General features: G+C 35.8%; 1 protein-coding gene across 1 annotated transcript; it reads right to left on the reverse strand.

Annotated features, from left to right (window-relative positions):
• Positions 1 to 14,347: 14,347 nt before the first annotated feature.
• Positions 14,348 to 16,579, reverse strand: LOC107939013 (alcohol dehydrogenase class-P). Its single transcript, XM_016872299.2, has 8 exons — positions 16,405 to 16,579; positions 16,064 to 16,200; positions 15,938 to 15,984; positions 15,452 to 15,863; positions 15,292 to 15,367; positions 15,037 to 15,194; positions 14,791 to 14,952; positions 14,348 to 14,717 (listed from the first exon to the last, which is right to left on the reverse strand). Exons 1-8 carry the CDS (start codon positions 16,436 to 16,438, stop codon positions 14,595 to 14,597), a joined length of 1,149 nt encoding a protein of 382 aa, XP_016727788.1. The 5' UTR covers positions 16,439 to 16,579; the 3' UTR covers positions 14,348 to 14,594.
• Between the last annotated feature and the right edge of the window lie 1,706 nt (positions 16,580 to 18,285).

Genomic DNA, 18,285 nt, shown 5'->3' on the forward strand with positions numbered 1-18,285 from the left:
AGCATCTCACTTATGGAATTTAAGATTTAATCAAACGATAAAAACCTTCAGATTTGAGCAAAATATTGATGAACATTGTATTTATAAACGTATGAAGAATAGAAAGGTCGTTATATTCTACTTATTAAAAATGATATAGCGACACTACCATTGGTTAAACTATGGTTAACTCAAAGTTTGACATGAAGAACTTGGGTGAGTTTAATAATGTTCTAGGTATTTGAATATACAAGAACCAAAAGAACAAATTGATAATTTTATCACAAGCTTCATACATTGGCAAGATCTTAAAACAATTTGCAACGTCTGGTACGAAGGAAGGCATTCAACCTTCTACATCAAGTTTTCATATTTATTTGGATGATTATCCTAAAACAACAAAAAGAAAGAGAACATATGAGAAGTATTTCATATGCATCAATAATAGGAAGATTTATGTATGTTATTCTTTGCACATGCCTAGAAACCTTCTACATTGAATGGTGAGTTGATATCAGATGTGTTGGAAAAATCTGGTTCCAAATCGATTTTCTTGCACAACAAAAAATAAAAAAATTGAAAACGAGCTGGTTTGTGATATTTATAGCAATAAACCCTTTACTGAAATCGCACATGTGTTTTCAACTAAACGAATCCTTATTGTTCCTGGCTTTCAATCGAACGACATTTTCCACTATTCTCGTACCATGAACTGCTTTGAGTGTGGGCTTGAATGATTCGAATCAAACACAGAACTTAAAATAGTTTTAATAACTTTTAGTGTGAAAACAAAAAAAAATCTCTTTTCCATAGAAACCAGTAGAATTGTTATTCCAAATTCTTACTATTTTTTAGCAGAGTAACAATATCTTAAAGTTGTGTAAATAACCCTACTAGTGCTATCTATTTATAAGGAGAAAAAGTAAAACCCTTATTGAATTGCAGAAGTTTATTTCAATTAGAAAAACAAACTCCTAGTCTAACTAGAAGTATAGAGGGCGACAACCCTAGTTAATAATACTAGGGTTGTTGTCTCTCCGTTTAACATGAGGGACTTTTAGGCCTCTCCTATATCGAGTCCAATTACAAGTACTTGAACTTTTAACCAATTCTTTATAGTTCGATCCAACCTGATATTTGTTCTTCTATTTCTCAAAATAAACATATCAATTTATTTCCAATTAGATAATCTTCTCAGCCCAACCCTAATCTCGTTAAAATCATGACTTTATCGTAAAAGAGTCTATGAGAGTATTTTCACATTCAATGGGTTTACCATGACTAAATGATTTAATTCCATTTTCGAACTTCATTTTATTTGAAAAATATAAATTTATTTCCAAATATTTTTCATTTTTCATCTTCATTTTGGAGAAAACCACATTAATTTCCAAATGGTTTAATTTCTCCATTTTCATTAGAAACATTTGGAAATGATTATTGTCTTCTCCAAAATGAAAATGAAAATAAAGAAATGAAATCATTTGAAAATGAATGTAGTTTTCTCCAATATCTTCTAAACGGTATGGCTATGAGAGTAAAGGAAGGAGTGGTCATCTTGGAAGGGCCTTAAATAAAACGATTCATGGATGTGGGAGACGTTTTATACTTGCTGACAATTCACATGTCCCACTTCTAGAAGCCATAAATTTTATGGAAAAGTTCCTTAGTGCACAAGTGGAAACTTCAACAGATAAGGCTGACGCCCAAGATGATGGTGTTAAAACGTCTGCTACGTCCTAGTGGTTGGTTTTCCTACCTCTTTTTACTTTATTTATGAATTTTACCACTTTACCTTGGAATTTTCAAGGTTGTGCCAATTCGAAGTTTCTCCGTGTGTTCCATGAGTATAACCAAGAACATAGACCAGATTTGATTGACATTTTAAAAATGAGAGTCAGTGGTGGGAAAGTAGATTTGATTATTGTGAAGCTTAGTTTCCAGTGTTCTCATTATGTGGAGGCAGTTGGGTTTTCAGGTGGTATTTAGATTGGATGGAGAGAGTCGATTTGTGTTGAGGTTCTCAAAAGTCATCCCCAATTTGTTTTAGTTAAAGTCTCTGGTAATACTTTTAGGCAGTCCTTTTTGGTCACCTTTGTATATGGAAGCGCTGATAGCCATAAACGGAGACAACTCTAAGGGGCCTTACAAAGTACTATTCCAATGGATGGGTCTCCATGGATGGTGATTGGAGACTTAATACTATTCTTTCCTCTAGCGAAAAGAGAGAAGGACAGACCGTAGGGAAAATGTGTCTACTTTTTGGTTATTTTATGGATTTGGCTCAGTTGCACAATTTGGGTTTTCGAGGTTCGTAGTTCACATAGCAGAGAGGAAGGATTGTTGAGTGATTGGATATAGCTATTTGTAATAATGCTTGGAGCTTTGCTTTTCCACATTTATGCTAACGCACCTGCCGCGGCTTAAATTCGATCACAGACCATTAAGCTTGTCTTTTATGCCTGAATATCACCTCTCAATAGGGCATCCTTTTAGGTTCTTAGTGGGTTGGGTCAAACATCCAGCCTTTTCAGATTTTGTTAAAGAAAATTGGAGAGTTTTTGCTAACATGTTGGCAGTACACTCTAACTTTACGAAGCATATTAAATGATGAAATACAGAGTTGTATGGTTACATTAGTACTCGTAAGAAGCATTTGACTCGAAAGTTAAAAAATATTGAGATTGCGCTTGATAGAGTGAACTCTACTTATCTTAATTAGGTTGAAATAGAGGTGAGATAAGAATTGGAAAATGTTCTACATCATGAGAAAGTTTCATGGTATCAAAAGGCACGATGTGACTGATTGGTGTTAGGGGATTGTAACACCAAAATTTTTCACATGCGTGCTTTGAGGAGAATGAAACAAAAGAGAGTTGATGCCTTGAAGAATGATATGAGTGAGTGGATTTTGGATGAGGATCAATTTGAAGTTTGAAATGGTTAATTCTATATGAAATTGAATAGTGAACACCCAGGCCCAATGAAAGGATTACCCCCTAATGCTTTCCCACGCCTTAACGATGAAGATGTTACTCTTTTAAATAAACTGATCTTTGATGAGGAGATTAAAGTTACTCTTTTTGATATGGCTCCGTTGAAAGCTTTAGAAAGTGATAGCTATCATGCTTTATTTATCAGAACCAGTGGGAATATGTAGGTGACTTCGTTTGTAATTGGGTTAAGAGCGTTTTCGATAGAGAAAATATTTACTCTAATTTGAATAATTCACTTATCGTGTTTATCTCTTAAGTCCAAAATCTGAAAGGTTTCTCTCATTTTCAACCAATCAGTCTATGCTCTGCTTTTTACAAACTAGTTATGAAGGTCATCGCAAACCGATTTAAAGTGGTCTGTCCAAGAATCATAACTTTCGAACAAACTGGGTTTGTAGTAGGAGGAAATATCACTGATAATGTTGTCATCGCACAAGAAGTTTTTTTTTGAACAAAAACCAGCCCAAACAGGCTTAACTTTCATTTAAAGCATCCTAAATAACAAGATTATGTAACTCTCTAGGGTAGTTCACATCAAAAGCCCACGTACAATTATTTTTAAGGACAAAATTGCTAATAAAATCAACAATCCTATTGCTAGTTCTAGGCACCCACGTGACTATCGCAATCTCAAAAGTCTTCAGGTGCCTAAAAACATCATTTGTGCGCTGCGCAATAAAAGTAATATCCTGCCCCTTTCTGTTAATTTTGTTTACAATATTAGCATTATCAGACTCAAAATGAACATTTTTTAAGTTCATATTTTTTGCCCATAAAACCCCTTCCTCTATAGCTATAATTTCAGCCCAGTCACTGTTAAAAGCCGATTCTTTAATGCTTCCATAGCCACCCAGCACAAAACCATCTTCGTCCCTCACAATAACCCCTAGCCCCATTCACTCCTCAACAGTGGCCGCATCCACATTTATTTTTACAACACCCCGAGCAGGTTTCTTCTACCCACGAATAGCAGGATGTATAGGTATCATCGACTTTTCTCTGAGGTTATAAATCCTAAAGTCATCACTTAGAGCCCGAGCTTTATTCCAAATCGTGAGTGCACTCTCCTCTTTACCTTGGAAGGTAAACTTCTTTTTGCTGTTCCAAGAGTTCCAAATTAGAGTAATGAAGTCTTCCATGGATTTTTATCAAGAATTCTCATAGCAGCTTCCAACCAATCAATGCATTGGTTGAAATCATCTCTTACCAGTCTATCATCACGCCCACTACACACCAAAATATCCCTAGCAATGGGGCAATCCTTTAAGGCATGAATAAGAGTTTCCTTTTCGGCTCCACATCGCTAGCACTCCAAATTTGTTGCATGCCTAATGGAAGCAATTTTAACATTGGTAGGGAAGATCTCATGTCCCACTCTCCAAGAAAAAACTTGAATTTTGGGCAAGATATTAAGCTTCCAAATTTTCTTCCCAAGTAACCTATAAGGACCCATGCCCATTTTTTTGAGAATGAGCCAAAAATATGCTGATTTAGTCGTAAAAATCCCATAATTACTGTGAAACCAGAACAGAACGTCTTTCGAAGAATGACAAAAAATGAGGATATTACAAATTTGGTCCCCCATATTATCCCCATAAAAGTCACACACCCTATTTCTGTACCAATGCATGCTGTTTGGGTCCCAGAGTTCATGGACTTTCCTCTCACCCACAAGCACCTTTTAGCAAATAAAAGAGTCCCCATTCAAGCCTTCGAACCCCCAGTCGTCATTGTGAATGTCCACCCTTTTTCCATCGCCCACCATCCACTCAAAATCTTGTTTTAATCTCCTAGCCACTGTGGATATACTTCTCCAGGTAAAGGATGGTTTCTCCACTGTTTTAGGACTGAAAATGTTACCTTTCGGAAAATATTTAAACCTGAGAACACGATAGCAAAGTGTTTTCATATTTGTGAGGAGCCTCCACACTTGTCTACCGAGAAGCACCAAGTTGAATAAGTGAAAATCTTTAAACCCAAGGCTTCCCATACCTTTTGGAGCACACACATTGTCCTACACAAGTATGGCCCATCCACGATCCTTAGTTTTGCTTGCCCACCGCATTTTGCGTATCTTTGAATTCATATATTCAATGACACTTTCAAGAGTAAGAAAAATAGAGAAAGCATAAGTGGGTAAAGCCTGAAGAATAGATTTAATAAAAACTTCTCTACCACCATAAGATAACAGACTTTTGGACCAACTATTTATTCTACAATAGAAGTGGTTAAGTATGTCGTTAAAAGGTAATGATTTTTTCTTTCCAAAATGAAGAGGTAAACCAAGGTAATTATTTATCAATAACCCCCATGCTAAGCATATTACTAAGGTGTTCCCTCTGATTTGTAGGAGTCTTCGGGCTAAAATAAACCATAGATTTTTCATAGTTTATTTGTTGACTAGACACCCTTTCAAAATCATTTAAAATTTTTATGAAAGCTTCAACTTTCTCTTTTTTATTTCTAATAAAAAGGAGAGCATCATCAGCAAAAAATAAATGGTTAATTCTTGGCCCATTAATACTAGCCCGAACTCCTCGGATAATCTCATCTTGTTGAACACGATTGAGCATTCTTGAAAATGTCTCTATGCAAAATAGGAAAAGATAAGGAGATAGGAGATCCCCTTGACGGAGGCCCCTCTCTGGAGTTATAGTATTTGTTAAAGTCCCATTGCACTTAACCACATACTTAACCGAACAAACACACTTCATAATTAAATTTATCCAATTATCAACAAAACTCATATTCTTTATAACGGCTTCAAGGAACTTCCACTCAACTGTATCGTACGTCTTGCTCATCTCAAGTTTAACCACGAGCCCTTTATTTTAACCGTTTTTAGAACTCTGAAGGTAGTGCAATAATTCATTCACAATTAGAATGTTGTCGTGAATCATTCTTGTAACACCCCTAACCTGTAACCGTCACCGGAATAGGTTAGAGGCATTACCGGACTTATAACTTAGATCAAAACCATCAAATATCAAATATCCTTTCATTTCAATAAACATAGAACATTCATAAGTCTAAATCATACATTCAAGACTAATTCGATAACATAAGGAAGTTTCAGAACTTAGAAAAATTTTCAACTATTAAAAGGTCATACGCCCGTGTGGACAGGCCGTGTGCCTTACACAGTCTTAGACACGCCCGTGTGTCTCAGCCGCGGCAAAACAGGGCACAGCTACTGACTTTCCCACATCACCATAAGACACGCCCGTGTACCTTGGCCGTGGTCGAGCCTGACTTACAATTTTAGGGTACCCAGGGGACACATAACAGTGCAACATAGCCGTGTGTTGCAAACGGCTGAGACACACGCCCATGTCTCTACCCGTGTGGACAAAAATAGGCCATTTGAATAGCCAATTTGCCACCCCAAATTGGATCAACCTACAAGCAAAGAAACAAGCATTTATGTACCACCATTTCAGCCAATTTTATGCCAAAACATTCATCATTTATATCATAACAATATCAACCATTTTCCTACTTATAAACCTTACCAATTCATGCCAACATAAGATAAAATCATACCAAAACATTTCCTTCCATTCATCATTCAATCTCAAGCTAAACTTACCAAACTTATCAACTAAAACATACCATAATTGCATATTAACATCACATACTATAAGTCATTATCAACTATGAGTTTAAACACCAACTAGCCAAATCACATGGCTAAGTATATACATCACAAAACATAATCCCACAACTACTAGCCTATACATGCCATACTTCAAAATTATACATTTTCAAAAGTACCAAAATGAGGTTCGATAGTGTGGTGACGATTTTTGACAATCCCCAAGCTCACAGTAGCGTCGATATCTATAAAACAATGCAAATACACACAACATAAGCTTCCAAAAGCTTAGTAAGCTCATACCAAAAATCATCAATACATAATTATTTACAAATTCTCAAATCATTTATATCAACACAATCCATATATTCATACCAAATCAATGAGCTTCAAATACATAGTATCATTTACCACATAGGTATCAAACATACCTGAATCTTCCCGTACTTATTCACGTTCATTCTCACCTTTCGTTTAAATATTTTAAAACTGTCCGTAAATTATTCATGCTTTTAACATCTGCACACTTAGTGCTGCAACAGTTAGCCAGAGCTAGAATGATTCCGCACACTTAGTGCCATGTCAATTAACTGAAGCTAAGTCAGTATCGCACATTTAGTGCCTCATATAGCCGAAGCTAGTTTAAATCGCACATTTAGTTCCAATTACCATTAGTTTATCATCGTATTCATCCAAATCAAACACATATATGTATAATCTATGTATAATCAAGCATCAAAACATACTTAACATCATGTTTTAAGTACAAACTTACCTCGTACACGAAATTGTCGACTCGGACTATTTACTCTACAATCTTCGACTTCCCTCGGTCTAAGTCTGAATTCCTCTTTTCTTGATTTATATGTATTAAAAAATTAACCCTTTTATTCCTTAAATCATTTAAAATAATCCATAGACACATATTTAGGGAATTTTGCAAACTGGCCCTCATATTTTCACATTTCGACACTTTAGTCTCTAATTCACAAAATCACAAAATACACACAATTTGCTTATACACAAGCTTAGCCTGATTTTCATAACTCTCATTTTAGTCCACGTATTTCATTTATTTCATATTTTAGTCCCTCAAAATAAAATTTTTGCAATTTAGCCCATTTTACTCAAAATCACCAAAAATTCAAAGACAACATATGTTAACACAAAAATATCTTTCATAATTCATCAACTAACATCAAAAAGCTCATAATTTCATCAATGGAATATCTCAAAATCATCAAAAAATTCAACAATTGAGACATGGGCTAGATAGTACTCGAAGCAACGATTACAAAAACGTAGAAATTATCAAAAACCGAAAAAAAAACTCATACCTTAATGAAAGAATGAAATGGCCGAACCTTAGGTGTTCTTTTTCTTTTATTTTCTTTGCTATTTTCCGGCTATGGAACATGAATAATAGCCAATTTCATGTTTTGGTTTTATTAAACATATATTAATTTATCATTTACCATTTTGCACTTAACTTTATAACATTTAAAACATTAATAACAAGGCCATTAATGTCCATTCATAAGTTCAATGGTCAAATAACAACATAAGGACCTCTCATTTAATAAGCCAAGTCAAATAGGCACTTTTAACAAACAGCAGGCAACTTTTATATTTTATGTGATTAAGTCCTTTTTGCAAATTAAGCACACAAACAGTTAAATTTTTACACGAGACTTTCACACATGTCAATTCACTTATAATAGGCACGAAAAATAATATTAAATTATTTTTTAACTCGGGTTTGTAGTACCAAAACCACTATTTCGACTAGGGTCGAAACCGGATTGTTACAATTCTTCCCAGTACAAAGGCGCTTTGATTCTGACTTATACAACTAGGCAACACCTTCTTCAACCTATTCTCCAAAGTCTTTAAAACAATTTTGTAAATAACTTTGCATAAACTAATAGGCCGAAAATTAGACATATCAGTAGGTTTTTTAATTTTAGGAATGAGGACAATTATCGTTTCGTTAATGCAAGAAAAATCTTTTTGACCATTTAAAAAATTATGGCAAAGGTTTAGAATATCTTTACCCACAACCTCCCAGTTTTCCCAAAAGAAAACACCGGAAAGGCCGTCAATGCCCGGAGCCTTGCGAGGGTCCATCTAGTTGAAGGCATCTAAAATTTCCTCATTCGTAACATCCTTCATCAAACATATTATTGGTATCATGGTCAACACACTTAGAAATATAGCTCATCTCCAGCATATCATTATAGTCAACGTTCAACTTGAACAAATTTTGGAAATAATCCTCGGCCATCTTACAAATGCCCTTAGTATCGCACACCTATCGGCCATCATAGCCTTTAAGTCTTTCAATATTGTTTTTATTCTGTTTGTTAGTGGCCCTAACATAGAAGAACTTCGTATTCCTATCCCCTTCCTTAAGCTAGCTGATTCTGGATCTTTACATCCAGTAGCCTTCTTCTTTAGCATAGAGATTGCTTAACTTCAAACGAGCTTCCCTTAAACTGTTAATATTAGAATTAGTAATAGGCCCATCGATAGATCTATTGATTTGCTCAGTCAAGTCACGAATTTGGGCATTCATATTGTTGTACTTGTTGAACTGCCAAGGAACCAACACCCTACGCATCCCATCCAATTTCTCTAGAATATTTTCACCCCTTCTACTCTAACTTTCCTTGATTATCTCCTTTTCTCTCTTGTCCTTTGCCCAACACATATCATAACGAAAATAAAGCCTAGGATCTCTTTGGTTCATTTTTGGCTTTTTACCCATCGTATCCGTGAGAACAACATCATGATCCGATTTAGTCTGTCTAATAGTATTAACATCTATAAACGGGAAAAAAGCAACAGTATTAATAGACATAACAAACCGGTCTAACCGCTCTTTTACAAGCGCATTACCATCTCTGTTGTTGGCCCAGGTGAACCAGCCCCTTGTAGGTTTGATATCGACTAACATTAGCTCCTCAAGCACCTCTCTAAACTCCTCCATTTGCATTCTCCACTTCCTTCTCCCTTCTTCTTTTTCCGCATCATCCAAGATAACATTGAAATCTCCCCCAACGATCCATTCTTCTTTGACAATTCTACCAATACTTTTTAGGATTTCCTAAGATTGAGCTCTCGCACTAGGATCCGCATTGCCATAAAAACACATGAACTAAATATTGAATTTATTATCCACCTTCACTAAAGAGTCTATATGATTGCTCAAAAAACTTATGATGACCACCTCAACCTCATCGCTCCAGAGCATAGCAAGCCCACCACTCCTCATATTCGAGTCAACCACTAAACAATTCGGCCTGCAAACATTTTTAATTCGAGAAAAGAAATTAGAATTAATTTTAGTTTCACTTAAAAAGACTATATCCGGAACATTTGCAACTAGGAGTTGCTTCAATTCACGAACTGTCGCAGGGTTTCCAACGCCACAGCAGTTCCAGCTAATTTGGAACTGATCACCAGCCGCCGCCTTAAAAGGTGAAACCTTATCCATTAACTTTCTCCTCACTAATTTGGATGGACTCTCATCTATATTATCTCCATTCGGGCCCTTCTGTCTCTTTCTCTTATTTTTGAAACGAAATAAACCATCCCTCGTTGCTTTATGACTCATTTTTCTTCAGGCGAAGTAGACATTGAATCCTCTTCACACTCCTCTTTTCCTTTTTGAACTAAATGTCCACTGTCTTCCCTTGTATCTGTATTAATTTTCTCTTTATCCTCAGTCGACAACGTCTTTGTCAACACTATTTCAACTCCATTACGCCATGTTCCCCTTTCTTGGTTCAGGGTTACTATATTTGCCCTCATCCACCTACCATATTGTAATTTTAACGCACTTAACTCGGGACCTTGCACTTTGTTTCAGCAAATTTTAGTGGTGTGTCCAATTAAGCCACAAAAATGCAGAAATCTGGTAGTCTCTCATACTTCAGAACACATATAATTTAAAAACCTTCTCTTCCTACAATTTTCACAATCCTACTTAAGGGTTTTGATGTATTGATTTGAACTTTTATTCTTATAAATTCAGTCCATCCTCCATTTCTATCCTTCTATTCAATTGCCATCAGTTCACCTATGGATTTTCCCACATCCAACGCTGTTTGACGGTTCATATATTCTAGAGGTATGTTGTAAATCCTTAGCCAGAAAGGGGATATATTAAACTCATAGGAAGCAATGTCTTTGTCTTTTACAAAAGGCATCATTGAGAATAAGCAGTTTTCAAACAACCAGGGCATAAGGTTGAGGATTCTACTTCTATCTTCCAAACAACCAAACTTAACGATTATGGCCTCATCCTTCAAAGCAACAAAATTTACCTCTTCTTTCATGAGCCATAGTGTCTTAAAAACCCTATACATTGCCTCCCTATTCAGCTTTTCTTTTGCCATAATTTTGCCCACTGCCCATGATTCATCTCGTTGATAGTTTTTTTTCAACATTTGTACTAATAACCTTGGTAGCCTCTTGTTTCAAAAATTTTTGTTTTTTCAAGAACTCGTTTATATCATCATTCATCATTTCCTTATTACTAATAGTACTCTCCTCCATCAGCTCGTGGGAGCTGAAAAAAAGGCGACTTAAAACCCAAGGAAACTCCAATGCCAGAATCCAAATATGACAATGAAAACCTATAGGTAAACCAAAAAGAAGAAAACCACAAGAATCGCAAGAACCAAAAGAAAAACAAGGAACTGCACTACAAAACTAACAGAAAACAAAAAACAAAAAAAAGACGCAAAAGAACAACATCAAAAATAGAATGATGAAAAAAGAGTTAGCAAGACTTTCAAAGCACTATCTAAGCTAATATCCAAAAACTCTATTATTTAATACGTAAAACCCCAATGCATGCAAAAGTAACTAAAATATAAAAAGACCTTTCGAAATACCCTGTTTTCATGAAAACAAACAAAGAGCAAAACAATTACGGAAGATAATAGAGAACAAATCGTGGGCCTCTTAAAAAATTTACCACAGAAATGACAAAACAAGCACAGCACACAAGAAAAAAAAGGGAACCCCTTACACGAAAAGAAAAAAGCTACTAAAAGAAAAGAAAAAAAAAGAAAGAAACCAAACAAGATTACCGATAAACCCAAAGAAAACCTTAAAGAGAACCTTTTACCAGCTACTGTCTTTGATAGAGACATTCCACGACAAGTCACTGGCACCAAACACCACCGATAAAACATAAACAAGAAATAATCACGATACACCAACACACATGAAAGCCCCCTTTACTACCATAATATTCAAACGAATAAAGGCAGGCCCACAAAACAAATCAAGAAGAAAAAGTACTAGAATCTTGGAGAAAACCTGTAATCTTGTTCTGATGTTACTGTTTTCTAAAATAAAAGACAAGCAACTAACCTTTTTTAATTTTCTCATCGCACAAGAGGTTATCCATTCTATAAGGAGTACGCAAAAAATAGAAGATGGATGGCCATCAAAATTGATCTAGGGAAAAAATATGATCATGTGCATTGGGAATTCATCGATGCCTCGCTTCAAGCTGCAAGTATTCCTAATTTTCTCCGTAATGTTATTATGTTTGCAATTTCAAGTTCCACTATACAGGTTTTGTGGAACGGAGTTCCAACACAGAAATTTTGGCTTGTTAGGGGTGCTTGCTAATGATGTCTGCTGTCTCCTTATTTGCTTATTTTGTGTATGGAATGGTTGGGCCAAAGTATCCATTCTGCCATAGGCTTTGGTCCCCTATTTGTTTGGCTCGCACTGGCTCACCGCTAACTCATCTCTTCTTCGCAGATGATTTGATCTTATTTGGACGTGCTGAAGAACATCAAGCTGGGTCATCAAAGACATTCTTGATAAGTTCTGTGAATATTCGGGATATCGGATTAATATGTGGAAAACAAATATCTTCTTTTTTAAAAGCATTGATGGTAGCTTAAAGAGATGTATAAGCGGATACTTTGGATGTCAAGAAGTACGAAACTTAGGGTCTTACCTTAGATGCCCCAATTCCATGAGAAGGTCACTAATAACACTCTGCATTTTGTTGTTGACAAGGTGCATAGTAAACTGTCTATTTGGGACGTTAGACAACTCTCTTTAGTTGGTAGGTGACTTTGGCTCAATCGATTTTGCTTTCAATTTCAAGCTATTTTATGCAGACAATGATGGTTCCTAAAGGCTTGTGTGATGAGATTGAGCGACCAATTAGGAAGATAGTATGGGGGTCCTATAATGGTGGTAAAGCGGTAAGTTGAGACTCGGTGTGTCAACCTAAATCGCACAAAGGTCTTGGTCTGAGGCACTTGAAGGACCATAACACTTCTTTCATGATGTATGTTGGATTCAACATTGTTTCAAATTCTAATGCCCTTTAGGTTCAGATTCTCCTGTCGAAGTATGGGGTTACAAGTGGTTTGCCCGAGAACTTATCAAGAGGACGTAGTTCTTTTTTAATGGAAATCCCTTTCTAAGGTATGACCCCTCATTCACGAAAACTTATTATGATCTATCGGGGATGGGAATTATGGACCCTTTCATAAATAGATTCCTTCCACTTCTAATCTTAATATGGATTGTCTTCTTAGCAATATGATTACAAATGATAGATCGTGGAATTTGGACCTTTTTATACTTTGGGTTTCAGAAGATGTCATCAATAAGATTATAGTTGTCCCACCGCCTCACCCATCTTTTGGTCCAGATAGAATTAAATGGAGGACTATTTTGACTGGCTCTTTCTCCCTCAAAAGTGCTTATGGTAAGATTCGGAAAGGTACATTAAATTCAAAAGAGCCGATTTAAGAACTTCCTTAGAAGTTTAAAGGCCTGTAATGGGTTCGATTCTTCATTTGGCTTGTTCTCAAGCTACGTGTGCTTATGAATACAGAAAGGGCAAGGTGATGAGTTGGTAATGACAACACATGTGGTTTTGGTGGGCATGGATCTGAGGAGGTGTTGCTTGTTATCAGAGATTGCCCTACAACTAGGAATATCTAGGACAAGCTCATTCCAGAAGGAACGCCCTCTAGATTCGACATCGGATCCCTCCTTGAATGGATGATGAAAAAACTTTAAAACCATTAAACTCCTTTTTTGGGTGAGGTAGATTGACCGTGCCTTTTTGGGATTATTGCTTAGAGTATTTGGAAAAACCACAACTTGTTTACATTTCAAAGTATTTCCTGAAGTATTAACGAAGTCCTTAAGGTCTCTCGTAGCTGGGCAAGACAATGTACTTCAGTTTCAAAAGTATCACCTCATAAGATACAAAGATCTTTAGCTAGCCCTTCTATAGCTAGTAGTTGGGTGTGCTTGAACACGGATGGTTCAATTAGGAATTAAGAAGGTTTTGCTGCAGCTGGAGGATTAATGTGTGATCATAATGTTGGGTGGATCATTGAGTTTTGCAGATACTTGAAAAGTTACACAGTGATAGAGGTTGAGCTTTGGGGCATCTCAGATGGGTTGAAGTTTATTTTAGATAGGAGATTAGAAAGAGTCTCAATTCAAACAGTCGGCCCTGAGGTAATTAATGTCATTTAGGATGGTTATTCTAAAAACGCTAATTTTGCTCTAGTCAAAAGAATTCATCTACTCCTGAAATTGGTAAAATAGCGGAAGATTCAACATATCCCCTGGGAAGAAAACACAACCGTAGATAGTCTTATTAAGATGGCTTGTGATAGAAGAATAGGTTTAAAATTGTTTGGGGATCCCCTTTTGAGGATCTAGTGTAATTGATTTTGTCTACTTTTATCTTTCAAAAAAAAAAAAAGTTGGAAAATCATAGTAATAGGAATTTATTTCATTAACAAAGCAAGCTTTTACAAGATAATTTATTCTCTCATCACATAATATAAAACTCCATATAAAGAACTCTCTTTTTTTTTTTTAGAGAGAGAGAGTTCTATATGGGCACTCTTGATAACCGGGAAAGGTAGCTTAAGTAGGCACATAAATATAACACATAGTAGGACAAAACATTAGAGTTTTGATCCTTGGTTGGGCAAATATACAGCAGCAACACTCTCTTAAGCATCCAAATGAATCATGCATCTCAGACCTATACCCTGGAGCATGTAGTCGAATGCCTTGTTTATATCGGCAAAAGGCACAGAGTGTGTGATGAACTTGTCCATATCCAGCCCCAGCTCCTGCAGCAATATCAACAAAACCATCATCGAAATGAACTATATTCTGTAATCTGTATAGAGGACATCACCTTACCTTGTTCAAATATTTGTCGACAACCATAGGAATATCAGTGCGTGGTTTATAGTTGCCATAAAAAGCACCCTTAAGGGTCCTCTCACTTAGTAGATTCATTGGATGAGTTTTGAATGCATCGTCTTTCTTTGGCACACCCACCAGCACACAAACACCCCAACCCTGTAATTCAAGAAGAAGCATATATGCGTGTGACAATTAATGCAAAGAGGTAGTATAGTTTTTTACTGGAAGAAGCTAAATTACATCATGGACGCATTCAAAAGCGGAAATCATGGCTTGGACGCTCCCTGTACACTCCACACTGCGATCCACTCCTCCGCCGGTCATCTCCACAATCACCTCTTGAACAGGTTTGTCGTAGTCTTTTGGATTCACAAATTCTGTAATCCCAAACCTCTTAGCTGGTGGCAGGCAAAGAAATATGATCAGTATATTAATATTTTTAGTGAGGAACAACGACAAATCATATAATGATATAAATGATGCTATGATAGGTACCTTCTTCAAATCTTCTGGGGTTCACATCAACAGCGATGATCCGAGAAGCCCCACAAACCCTTGCACCTTCAGCGGCCTAATTTATATGGATAAAAGTGAATCAAACACATTTACCAAATAGCCTAGAGAAAAACCATAGGTGAAACAAGAATAAACTCACGGCAAGACCAACGGCACCCAGTCCAAAAACTGCAACAGTTTGACCCTTTTTGGGTTTGGCAACATTTACAGTGGCCCCAAAACCTGTACATATCCCACAGCTAATGGGACAGACTTTATCAAGCGGGGCGGTTGGACTGATCTTGGCAACCTGGCCAACATGGACGACAGTATATTGGCTAAAAGTCGAGGTTCCAACAAAGTGGTAGATAGGCTTGCCGTTGATGGAAAATCTGGTTTTCCCATCAGCAAGCATAACACCTCGGTCGCAGTTGATCCTAAGCAGTTCGCACATGTTATTGCTTTCTTCTGACAGACAGTGGCGACATTCTTTGCATTCTCCGGTGAAGATAGGAAGCACATGATCCCCAGGTTTCAAATCATTCACACCCTCACCCACACTCTCCACGATCCTACAATTATAATTGTAAGATTATATTGATACAGAAAAATATATAAAAAAATAAAATGGTTTTAACTTTCATACCCTGAGGCTTCATGACCAAGTATACGAGGAAACAGAGGAGTGTAACCCTGCCAAATTAAAGAAAAACAGTGACAAATACTTGTAGAAAATAAATGTTGTAATATTCATTTTATCGTACAGTAATACCTTACACTCCCAGTAGTATACATCAGTGTGACATAAAGCAGTGAAGAGAATCTTAATACGGACTTCATGTTTTTGGGGTGGTGCCACTTCCACTTCTTCTATAGATAGTGGCTTCCCGGCCTCCCATGCCACCGCAGCTACAATCAAAACCACACTATTTTTACATATTTAATGCTATGGCATGAATTCAAGTATATTGTAAATGTTGTCAGAAAAGAAATCAATGTAACCCGAACAAAGAACAAAAGGTATATTTGGTCATATGTATGTAGGAGACAAGGGAATTAAGGAAAAATTGTAGTTGTTGGGGTAAGGGAGAAGAGATAAGAGGTTATCATCACCTTTGCAACGAATAACCTGACCGGCAGTGCTCATTGCGTATGACTTTTTTCTTATATTTTAAACAAGATTTTCTTCTGAGCGTAGTGAGAATAGCAGCTTCAAATGGTTGTATTTATAGAAAAAATTGTAGTCCACTGTTGACTGCACAATAAATAATATTTGAATGTACGAGAATATCTGCTTGGGATTTTAGTTCAATTATGTTTCATTTATATTGATAATTAGCATAAAATAAATTTTTTAAAATTATTTGGCACATCTATACTATTATTTAAAAGTTTTCTATATTATTTGGTACTTGAGTATCAAAATATATAACTTTAAAACCCTAATTTAAGCACTAAAAAGTTGACATTATTACCATTGAGCACTAAAATATATAACTTTTGTCAAATATTACTATAAAATTGAACAAAAAAATAATAGAGATACCACATTAGAAAAAAATTTTGAATTTAAGTACCGAATTTATTGTCACCCATCATGAATTCCAACTTAGTTAAAAAATTACTAAAACATATTATTTTATAAATAATAAACCTTAGCACTATTAGAATTTTTTTATTTTATATTTTGTGAAAATTTAAAAAGAAATTGCACATAATAATATTTCAACATAAAATATGATAAATTTCAATATTTTAAATCTATCATTTCAATAAAAAAATGCATCTTGCTGGACGTGTTTTCGTCAACTAGGTAGGAAAGCACATCTTACAAGGTATGCTTTTAGACAATAGTAACATCCCAACGGTCAAATTTCAAATCCTCCTAACGATCAATTTTTAAATCCGCCCATTAGTCAAATTTCAAATCCTCCCAATGGCTAGTTTGTTTCCTATATAAACCCAACCATTTCCCCATTTTCATTTAAATCTAATGGTCTTAATTGTCTCAGTTCTCTTAAGATTTTAGTTTTAAATTTTTCATTAAATTTCTCTCAAAATCTTGTTGTTTTAATTTTTTTTTTAATTCGTAATTTATTCATTTCAATTGATTTTTATAATAGCAATTCTTCTTATTCGTTTCGATGACAACTATATTTTTGGCGTGAAATTACAAATGATAAGGAAAAAATTGTAATTTTTTAAATTTTAATTAAGTTCATTTTTAAGTTGTTAACATTATTAAATTTATATTTTTTTGTTGATAAAATCAGGTCGAAGATCGAATTTTGGAGATGTACATACACAATCTATCTGCGAGGGCACTGTGTGTAATTGAACCTCAATTGTAAGAGGTAGGATTCTTGTTTGTGTCTCATATGCTCGAGGGGTGTAAATTGGATTTCACACATATCAACACTTTGGTGGAAAGATGGAGACTTGAGGCACACACATTTCATTTTCCATGCAGTGAGTGTACAATTACACTCGAGGACGCAACTTTACAACTCAGTTTACCGATGGATGGGCTAGTCGTTACGGGGTCAGTGGTCATTGGCGCTTGGGGTGGCATCATTTGTGAGCAACTATTAGGCAAGGTGTTGGATAAGGTTTTTGGTAGTTGGATAGAGATGAAATGGTTGAAAGGTGAAGATAAGTTCGGTTATCTCAACAATACCTCAAGTGCCCTTCAAAGAGAACAAAACACCTGAGCATTCATCCTAAGGTTAATCGAGGGTGTTCTAATGCCCAATAAATCTTGAACTCTGGTGCATTTAAGGTGGCTACTATAACTTGTTGACTTGAAAGAAGTGGGTCGACTTAGTTGGGGATCAATTGTGTTGGCCACGTTATACCAAGAGACATGACAGGCGACACAACCATAAAAAATTAAGATCAGTAGTTACATACTCCTGCTGTAGTCATGGGCACGGTATCAACTACTATTTTTACTTCCCGAGTTGATGCCCATTATACTTTTTCACTCGTAACAAG

This window comes from Gossypium hirsutum, chromosome A01, assembly GCF_007990345.1.
Source record: "Gossypium hirsutum isolate 1008001.06 chromosome A01, Gossypium_hirsutum_v2.1, whole genome shotgun sequence".
NCBI lineage: Eukaryota > Viridiplantae > Streptophyta > Magnoliopsida > Malvales > Malvaceae > Gossypium > Gossypium hirsutum.